The 10,819-nt window shown below is 43.0% G+C and overlaps 1 protein-coding gene across 12 annotated transcripts in view; it reads left to right on the forward strand.

Annotated features, from left to right (window-relative positions):
• Positions 1–5,461, forward strand: part of LOC109900399 (utrophin-like) — a 172,921-nt gene extending 167,460 nt beyond the window's left edge. For 4 of the 12 annotated variants that reach the window (XR_004211952.1, XR_004211951.1, XR_004211953.1 and 1 more), the window contains 2 exons: positions 128–2,226; positions 4,131–5,461. Coding sequence is in view for 7 of the 12 variants with exons in the window: in XM_031837544.1 (XP_031693404.1) it covers positions 19–203; positions 2,201–2,226; positions 4,131–4,312 (393 nt within the window). In the remaining 5 variants the exon portion in view is untranslated. Of the gene's footprint in view, positions 1–18 lie in introns of all 12 variants that reach the window. The other 8 variants (XM_031837548.1, XR_004211955.1, XM_031837544.1 and 5 more) reach the window with 8 other exon arrangements.
• Positions 5,462–10,819: the final 5,358 nt, after the last annotated feature.

Below are 10,819 nucleotides of genomic sequence, written 5' to 3' on the forward strand. Positions count from 1 at the left end.
TCTCGATTCTTCTGTTAGCCTCTTCTCGTCTTACTTGATCCTCAATCCCTCCTCTTGTTTTTTTCCCCTCCTCCCTTGTCTTCTTTACTACTCCATCTATCTTTCATCGTTTTTTCCTCTCTCTCAGCCGGAGATGGACTCCAGGGTGAATGGAGTGTCGTCCCCCAGCATGCAAGAGCGAAGGGCCCTCACCGAAAACACAGGTCGGTTCGACACACACACACACACACACACACACACACACACACACACACACACACACACACACACACACACACACACACACACACACACACACACACACACACACACACACACACGGTGTGTTAAACTGTTTGTGTGTGTTTCAGATGAGCTGTTGTACCACTCACACAACAGAAGCTCTGACAATGCAGACGTCTTGGAACAGATCAACACCACTTATCCTGAGTGCAGTTGTAAATCCTCTAACTCTACCTCCCTCTCATCTTTTCTCTGTTTACCTCCCTCTGCTCTTACCTTTTCCTGGGCAAGAGGAGTTTAGTTAAAAGTAATCTACAGGGTGCTGTGTGGGTATCAATACTGGTTTTACTGCTCACTAGGCAGGCACAATGACTCAACAACACTGATCAACAATGATCTCAACAACACGAATAGATAATAAACTCAGCAAAAAACAAAACGTCCCTTTTTCAGGACCCAGTCTTTCAAAGACAATTCGTAAAAATCAAAATAACTTCACAGATCTTCATTGTAAAGGGTTTAAACACTTTTTCCCATGCTTGTTCAATGAACCATAAACAATTAATGAACATGCAGCTGTGGAACAGTCGTTAAGACACTAACAGCTTACAGACGGTAGGCAAATAAGATCACAGTTATGAAAACTTAGGACACTAATGAGGCCTTTCTGCTGACTCTAAACAACACCAAAAGAAAGATGCCCAGCGTCCCTGCTCATTTGCGTGAACGTGCCTTGGGCATGCTGCAAGGAGGCATGAGGACTGCAAATGTGGCCAGGGCAATAAATTGCAATTGCAGACAGCGCTACAGGGAGGCAGGACGGACAGCTGATCGACAGCTGATCGTGCTCGCAGTGGCAGACCACAACACATGTAGCAAGACCTGCACAGGATCAGTACATCCGAACATCACACCTGCGGGACAGGTACAGGATGGCAACAACAACTGCCCGAGTTACACCAGGAACGCACAATCCCTCCATCAGTGTTCACACTGTCCGCAATAGGCTGAGAGAGGCTGGACTGAGGGCTTGTAGGCCTGTTGTAAGGCAGGTCCTCACCAGACATCACTGGCAACAAGGTTGCCTATGGGCACAAACCCACCATCGCTGGACCAGACAGGACTGGCAAAAAGTGGGATGACTGGCAAAAAGTGCTCTTCTCAGAAAAGTTGCGTTTTTTTCTCAGGAAGGAGCGTTTGACGAGGCCTGTACTCTGGAGCAGGATTTGGAGGTGGATGGTCCGTCATGGTCTGGGGTGGTGTGTCACAGCATCGTCGGACTGAGCTTGTGTTCATTGCAGGCAATCTCAATGCAGTGCGTTACAAGGAAGACATCCTCCTCCCTCATGTGATACCCTTCCTGCAGGCTCATCCTGACATGACCCTCCAGCATGACAATGCCACCAGCCATACTGCTCGTTCTGTGTGTGATTTCTTGCAAGACAGGAATGTCAGTGTTCTGCCATATCCAGCGAAGAGCCCGGATCTCAATCCCATTGAGCACGTCTGGGACCTGTTGGATCAGAGGATGAGGGCTAGGGCCACCCCCCCAGAACTGTTCAGGAACTTTCAGGTGTCTTGGTGGAAGAGTGGGGTAACAGCTCACAGCAAGAACTGGCAAATCTGGTGCAGTCCATGAGGAAGAGATGCACTGCAATACTTAATGCAGCTGGTGGCCACACCAGATACTGACTGTTACTTTTGTTTTTGACCTCCCCCTTTTTTCAGGGACACATTGTTATATTTCTGTTAGTCACATGTCTGTGGAACTTGTTCCGTTCATGTCTCAGTTGTTGAATCTTGTTATGTTCATACAAATATTTAAGTTTGCTGAAAATAAACACAGTTGACAGTGAGAGGGCGTTTCTTTTTTCGCTGAGTTTACGCGCACGTGTGTGTGTGTAGGAGCAGTGTTGGTGCAGGGAGAGGGTCAATATTGTGTTTTTTTCTCACAAAGTTGCTTCTGCTTTTCTTGTAGCTTCAAGCCTCTCCTCGAGACCACAGGTAATCTATATTTCTCATCACTCTGCATAATATCCGCTGCACTCAGGATCTGATAGGAGGAAATTAGCTGGGGCTCATTTCGTAAAGGGTGAATGTGCAAATGAGAAAAACAGGTATACTGCCGCTAGCTACTTGGCATGCATTCCAACTGTTCAATGAACTGAATGTACAAGAGATTCAGGCACTCTCTGGAGGAGAATGGCAGTTTTGTGCTTATCAAGGGCAGTAGATAAGGACAAAGGGGAGGGAGTAACAAAACACACAGAAAATAAAATAGATCACTGAAATGTACTTGTATATGGAGGCAGAGATGGATTCTGAGGCGCTGTAGACCAGCAGCACAAGTTTACTGCTGTTACTCTAATTACTGTGTCGTCTTCTCTATCTCTCTCTCCCACCCTCTCTCTCTCCCGCCTAATAACATCTCAGCTCATCTCAACTCTTCCCATTGCCTTACAGTCAGTTACACCATTTATTTGTTACATAGTAGTATTTGGCCTCTCCTTCACAAGAGCCAATTTATTTTCCCTCGCCAGTATTTTATTTTTCCCCTGATGTCCATTATGTTAGCCAGTGCTATCTGATTTATTTTCACAGATTTAATTAAACCTGGGTCAGTTTTGGTATTTATGTCCTCTTAATATGCACCCATAGTCAACACACATTTGTGAACTTATCTCTTTTATTCCCTCCTTTCTTATCTATACTGATGGGTTCTGACTTCTACACTTGAAAATATGAAATATCCTTATTCATGTCACGGAGGGAGAGAGGGGAATGTAGAACGACAACATTTGAGAGAAATACGATTTTTGTGCGTATGGAACATTTCTTGGAGTATTTCAGCTCTTGAAACATGGGACCAACACTTTACATGTTGTGTTCATATTTTTGTTTAGTGTAACTCTAAAAGTGGTTCTTGTAAATTCCTCTAACCCCAGAGTGTGGTTGAATAGGTTGAAATGTCCATTCAGATCCCAGCCTCTTGTTCTGAAGAGACGCCAGTGTTACATTTAAAAGCCTGTCCCAGAATCCTTAGTGCCCATCTGCGTCCCTTATGTCTCCTCTCTCCTCTCTCTAAATGGGTTGTGAAGGGCATGAGAGACTGCCAGTCTGTTTGCCAACATGCCCTGATTGCATTTTAAGAGCCTCTGATACTTTATCTGCTGATGTGCGTGGTTTATATCAAAACACAGCAAAATACATTTATTTTCTATGCATCCCTGAACTCTCATTCCCTCCCCATATAGAAATAACTGTGGGTAGACACATTTATTTTGTCTTCTTTTGTGTCACGGCTGTCGTAAGAATGGGACCAAGGCGCAGCGGATGTTGAGTTCCACATATTCAATTCAAAGAGAAACTTAAACAAAACAAAATATATAAAACCCAACACCTAAACGTGACTACGTGGTGCACATGCACAAACCCAAAACAATATCCCACAAACACAGGTGGGAAAATGATCTACTTAAATATGATCCCAATTAGAGACAACGATTACCAGCTGCCTCTAATTGGGAATCATACAAAACACCAACATAGAAAATATAAACTAGAACACAACATAGAAATTATAAACTAGAATACCCCCTAGTCACGCCCTGACCTGCTACACCATAGAGAAACAAGGGCTCTCTATGGTCAGGGTGTGACATTTTGAAAGAGTGTATTTGCTCTGCTTAATGTGTATTTTACCTCAGTGATTATTCTGACAGAGAAATGTATTTACCCAGAGATAAGGAGGAGACACTTTTTGATCTTGATCATTTTTGACCTGTCTGACAACTTTGTTTAGTATAGCTAATGTGTGTGCATGTGTGTGCTCACCAGTGTGTGTGTGTGTGTGTGTTTGTATGTGGATGGTCTGCTATGTAATGTGTGTGTTTTATCTCTGTTTTCAGGTGATGTGAGGACCCTCAGAAAGTTCCTTTCGGAGGGAGACAGAAACATTCCCAAACACACAGCTTATACACTCTCCCTTTTCTGGGGGACAGACGGAGAGCTAGAGCCCCTAGCAAGAGACCTCCCTAAAACCCAAAGACATACAGAACTTTACTGCTATCACCACGTCGTCATCGTCTAGCACTATGCAAAATGTACATTTTATGAACTGTAGATTGCACCTGGAGTCGGTTAAACATTTGTCAGTGATTTGTAAGAACATGCCGGTTGTTATGGAGTTCGGGGGCTTTGTATAAGAGCATATGCTTTTTTGGGATTTTTTTGTTGTTGCTTTTGTTTTGTTCTGCTTAAACTGGGAATCAAACTGTTTACATTGTTGTTATTCCCCTGCCTCCCTCTGCTTGTACCCTCTGCCGTCTCCACATGTTCACTGTTTTTCTCTCCGATATGGGAAAGAGAAGGCCCAATTTAAGATTATCGCCTCAAATGATCATTTTAGACAATCGGCTCTGTGTTAGTCCTTGAAGCTTCACGTAATGTTTTTGAAAATATTTTTCCTCTTGAAAGCGTTAATAATGCTTTTCTGTCGGAGTTGTCATGCCGGCCGCAATTGCAATGTAAACTTAACCCCTTCTGTGCCTATACAGTTGTCAGTCCAAGTGTGGCAGACTGGTTTAACATTGTAGTAATTAATTTGGATTGTTGTATTAAGGCGAGATAGTGGAAACAATAAATTAATTGAATTTAAAGCTGTTCAGAAATAATCGGGTTTGTAAGTGGCAATTGTAAGAGGTCACTGTGTAGAATAGTTTTATAAATCGATGTAAAAAAAATTATAAGAAAGCCATGATTGCCTTGCTACCTCAGACACAAACACCTTTTCATTTGCGTGGTCTGTAACTTGTTTCATTTCAATTTTACTGTACTTGTGACAAGAAAACGAACCGAAAAACATTCTAAGTGTGTTGCTTATAGATGTGTACTGCTTTGGGGAGATACCTAGTAGACAAAACACATCCTATTACTTTACCACCGATGGGTCTGTGGCCTGCTGCCCATCATCAGTATACCGTGTCTGTATGTGATGATTTTCCCCTGTCAGACCTCTAGCACTGGTCTCTCTCAGACTTATGCGTCGTGTTTTGTGCTTTGCTATCCTGTAAAACTTGTTGGTTTTAATAACACTACTATAACCTCCTCCAACTATGTCCTTGGACTGATGATAGAGATGATGATGATGGTCTTGCCTGAGGTATGCGGTGTAAATTGACCACACTACATGTAATATGGCTACGTATGTTTTATTCTAAATACATTTTTATAAAAGCTGTTCTTTCTGTGGACTCTTGATTCAAGGACGTATTAACAATGTGTGCTTCCCCAGAATAATACATTTGGTCTGCTCTACACGCCGGCAACTGTGTTAGTCTTATAATACAAAACAACAAGTGTGAAAAACGGCGAGATCCTTCATGGTGTTGTTTGCAGTACAAAATGTCCAACGTATGTTTAACCAGTTAGGCAATCAAGTGACATTGTGAATACTGAAGTTTTCACTAGGATTGTTGTCAGTTTGTCACAGACAACCCAGTAGATATTACTTTCTAATGTGAAGCATTCTATCACCATTCATACATTTTTTAAGCAAGCACATATGTAAAGTTGTTTCCCCTCCCTCCTTGCAAACGTCTCATCAGGAAAATATTACCCAGGATTCAACGCCGTCCCATGGCAGGCATCCATAACGGTTATGATGAAAATGGTCCTCGTTATGAGCAGAAATCTGCCACGTCGCCAGGCGCCCAGCGCGGGCTTCATCATTATTATTTATCAGAGAAATTGATTGCACAGCATGAGGTTCTGTCATTATAGTAATGTTACCAGAGGAAGGCGCTGAGCGGGAACTGAGAGAACAAATGAATGATGGGAGGTAGTTAGCCAACAAACCCAGCTTCCTTCCTTCCACATGCAGTCCTCTGTTACCCCATACTAAAAAACTTATTTCACCAGATTATTACTCACAAGCAGAAGCATTCATCACTTATTCCTGTACACCCTTTTATTTAAAGAGTATATGTCCAATTAATGTTGTTGGAGGTGAGATTCATCTTGGTCATATAAATGGCGCTGAAACTGTTCATGTATGCTCATTGCTTTGCACGCCATTTGTATTATTTTTGATAGGGATTAGTTTATCAATCACCCTTCAATTCTTCGTCTTTCCTTTCTTCCACCTAATTTCTGTCTCTCCATCCGTCCTCCTTTCCTTCCTTCCCTCCTTTCTAAGGTTATCATGACACATCCTAAATGCTGTCATGTAAAAGCAACATGGTGAAAACCTAGCCCCTCACTTCATTTCTCTCACCAGCATAGTGCTCAGCCAGAGAAAAGGAGTACTCAGACTTTAACGGTACTCAGACCAATCCCTTGATAATTTTCTTCATGATGATCTTGATCAAATCTATTTGTAGAGCGGCCAGCATGTACCCCAGAGTCAGTAATTAGTTTAAGTAGTGCAGCTAGAATATCTGCATCCTGGCAAGTGTGAGCTTCATTTCATCTCCAGTGGCACTCGACTGGTCAGCCTTCGTCCTACAGTTCAATATGTGTATATTTAACCTTTATTTTCCCTGGTAAGTTGACTGAGAACATATTATTTACAGCAACGGCCTGGGGAATAGTTACAGGGGAGAGGTGGGGGAATGAATGAGCCGATTGGAAGCTGGGTATGATTAGGTGGAACAGCAGCCTCCATATAGTAGTGTATAGTAAGTAGAGTAAGGAGTAAGTCTTTCAACTGCTTAGGCACTGTTCAAATAGAGATATTTCATCCTCCAATGTCCCAGGGTGTGTCAATTAGTCAAACATACCCAGTTTGTACCCTAGTGATGTTCACACTTGTAAAGGTAAATACATTATTAATAAGTTATGAACTTGTGTACCCAGAGGAGGCTCTTCACTGTGTTCAGTACCACTGACAGTTAATTAAAAGCCAAGGCCGAGGCATAGCCGGATCAACTTATTTAGTGTCCATGGCTCCCCTGAAAGGATGCAGTTTGAGAAGTTCAATAACGGAATTGCTCATGCTTAGCTTGCATGCGTTGAAATGTCGCAGAAAACGTCTTGCCATCCAATCTGATGCTAAAGTGACAAGACGTTCAATCTCAGCCTTGGAAACATGCTTTGACCTTTCTGCTAAAGGCTAAGCTAGTCTTGGCTAGCTAGCTGACATCCATGGATGAATACGTCATGCTCACATTCTACAACAGTGTAGCATAGCAGTAAACCTGGACCAGTCATAATCTGCTAACCGGTAGTTCCAGAGGATTGTAGTGCTGCTTGTATATGACTCTGTCATGGTGTAGAGTGAACCCAGCTTGGCAGTTAGATCAAACATCATCCTACATCATCATCTCAGTCCCTCAATAAGGGCATTCAAACAATAACGGTCCAATTTAATTCATTTTTCATTCATTCATCATTTTCCTGGTGTGTCACAATCTGTTTGTACTAAATATCTTTGTTACTAAGTAAAACAAAAAAACAACAACCTCTCTCTGCTTTTCCCTCAACTTCCTCAGCTGTCTCCCTACGGGCTTGCTGTGAAGTGGCCAGTCGTCATGGCGGTTCCAGCGAAGGGGACAGGAAGGGAGGGGGAAATGGGCTGGGAGGGGAGATGGATTTGTTTTTTTTGCCCTACGTGGTACAGCTCGCACGCTGGCCTCCTCTCTGACCGTCTCCTTGGAGCTGGCAGCCGTGTGTGTGTGTGTGTGTGTGTGGTGTGGTGTGTAGTGGCGGCGACAGTGGTTTTGGCCTCCTGGCACGGAGGAGGGACAGATGCAGTGAGAGAGGGAGGGAAAAAGAGGTTGGTGTGGGCTGGAAACCTGCAGGATGGAGGGAGGGGGAAGGATAGAGAGAGAGATACATAAGGAAAGAGGGAGTGAAAGAGAAAGATGGTGTTGGGGTGACAGAGACAGGATACTATACGGTGAGACAGAGTTGTGAAGACAGGGAAACTTTAAAGTAAAGTCCCTGAGTCACCTTAAATGAATAAGTAGCTTAATATGCAGTTACTCTGCAAAGTGCTGGTACATAAATCGTCTGACTGTATAGAGCAGCGGTGGCATTAGCTGCATCTTTGCCTCGCTCTGTGCGGTCTCTTACTTTACTGTCTTGTGAAGTTCTGTTAATGGGTGAACACTGCCCTGAGGACGATGCTCCCAGTGAGACTGGCTTTGGCTGGCTGCTACACAGACCATGTTTATCATAGTCAGAGTTGGCATGTTTAGCTAAAGGCCTTAAATAAAGGGAGGTAGACAGATCTGGGGAGGGGAGAGAGGGAACTAACACATCCCACTCTTCAGATATATCACTGCTGCCTAATGCACTTCATTAACACTCCTACTAATATGACAGAGTGCAGACAGAGTTCCAGTCACACACAGCCACCAAGCTGCTGCTTTAGCATAAATCACACTCATCTACTCATTTCTCTTTTCTCTCATTCCCATTAATTCCTAGTACTGTGCCGCTTTCACCCTTTTCTCTTAAATTAATGTTCTCACTCGCCACACCTCTTGTGCTTTCTCTTCTTAATGTATTTTTCCTCAGTTCTCTATCCATTTTCCCATTTCTCCTCCTTTCTATCACGCTCATCGTCTTTCCTTTCCTCTCTCTCTCTCTCTACTGTGCCCTCTGATTCACACGCTAACCGAGCCATTAGCACTAGCAATCACCCACACATTTTTCATCCCACTTTTACAAGATGATTGCATTGCCCCTTTGACAGACACACACAGACACATCTTCCCTGCAGCCATGATAGATCTATAGAGTTTTCAAAAAAAATATACAAAAAAACGGTTTAATTCTACTCCTCTTCTCTTCTGTCATGGCACTTTTCCTACCGCCGAGCACAGGCCTGGAGCTAATGGGAGGAGTCAAATATAAATCAGTGTGTTGGGGGTGGAGGCATTTGGGAGGGGTGGGGGATCAGTCAAAACCTCCATAGTGCCCTTATAGTATGGGTCATTAGCTATGCTCTGATATTTGGCGTCACGGGGCTGCCGCCGCCATACCGCTAGCATGCGGAAATCACACCAATAAACAACAACAGGCCTTTATTTACTTTCTGTTTATTCCCCTTTTTCTCGTATGTTTATGCCGTGGCATTCCCCGCTGCAAAGGGTGAACTGAGCCTGGAGCTGTAAACTTAAAGATTGACTGTCATGTCTTGTTCTATTATTACAAAAGAAAAGGATTCAGGCAAGTGATGAATAATTACTGTTATGGATCAGTGAACAATAACATTATTGATAGTTCACGGATGATTTCTGGCAACTCTTAAGTTCTGAGGATAATTATTCAAACAAATACATTTTGGCCAACATTGAAAGTGTCTGTTTTGTGTTTAGTCCTAGTTTGTTTTACTAAGTCATGTTGACAAAAATGAGGCAATCCTAAAACGATAGATTGCCTTAACTTCTGAATTCAATAACAAGCTTTTGCATAATAAACCTTATTTCTGCTGGGAGAAGGCCTGCTGCTGATCAGTCTTCTTAGATAGATGTATTAAACCACACACCAATTTAGCTCTGTAGGCCCTGTTCATAGAGATCCTATTAAATTACTAGAGGGGCTATGACATAAACCCCCCAAACTGGAGTGAAAATTGCAGCCAAATAGACATTTTCAACTGTCAAAACAATAACACGCTCTATATGCACGTGCAACCAAGAGGTTACCCAGTAAACATCCGGCATTAGCACAAAGTTCGTATTTCTCAATCCAACCAAAACAAATGGAACAAACAAGTTATATACACACATTGACTTATTGCTACCAGATCAACAAAACAAAATCATCAGACAACATTTATTTCCCGTTTATTATCTGTTTGCTCTGGTGGTGTTACATTTGCCCACCACAACAAATAACCACAGAGCTATTGTGATCTGACCATGACTCCATTTATCTCCTCCCTTCCTATAGGCAGAAACTCAAACAGGATGCACCCGTGCTAAGAAATATTCAACGCTGGTGTGACCAATCGGAATCCCCGGTTCAAGCTAGATTTGATCACGAGGACTGGGACATGTTCCAGGTAGTCTCAGAGAATAATATCGACGTATATGCTGATTTGGTGAGTGAGTTTATAAGGAAGTGTATTGGAGACGTTGTACCCACTGTGATGGATGGCGGCATTTGCGCAAAACCTTGTCCGGGAGCAAGACGTCAGTGTCTGGTGTTCCCTTGGTAATATGTGATTGTCTGTAGACCTTGCAGCATATGTCTTGTGTCTGAGGGTTTGAATTGCCACTCCACTTTGAACTGACGTTTTGCCTGTTTGTTTGCCTTACGGAGGGAATAACTACCCTGTTTGTATTCAACCATATTTTCAGTCACCTTGCGATGGTTAAATGCGGTGGTTTGCGCTTTCAGTTTTGCACGAATGCTGCCATCTATCCACGGTTTCTGGTTTGGATAGGTTGTAATAGTCACTGTGAGAGCAACATCCCCTATACGCTTCCTGATGAACTCAGTCACCGTGTCCGTGTATACGTCAATGTTATTCTCAGAGGCTACCCGGAATATAAAAGTGGGTTTGTGATAGCGGAGCGAATGAGGATGTGTTCAACCCTCAGTTCTGAAACTTCTGTAGCAGTTTGTTTTGTTGTATTTAAAAGTG

Source organism: Oncorhynchus kisutch, linkage group LG12 (genome assembly GCF_002021735.2).
Source record: "Oncorhynchus kisutch isolate 150728-3 linkage group LG12, Okis_V2, whole genome shotgun sequence".
Classification (NCBI taxonomy): domain Eukaryota; kingdom Metazoa; phylum Chordata; class Actinopteri; order Salmoniformes; family Salmonidae; genus Oncorhynchus; species Oncorhynchus kisutch.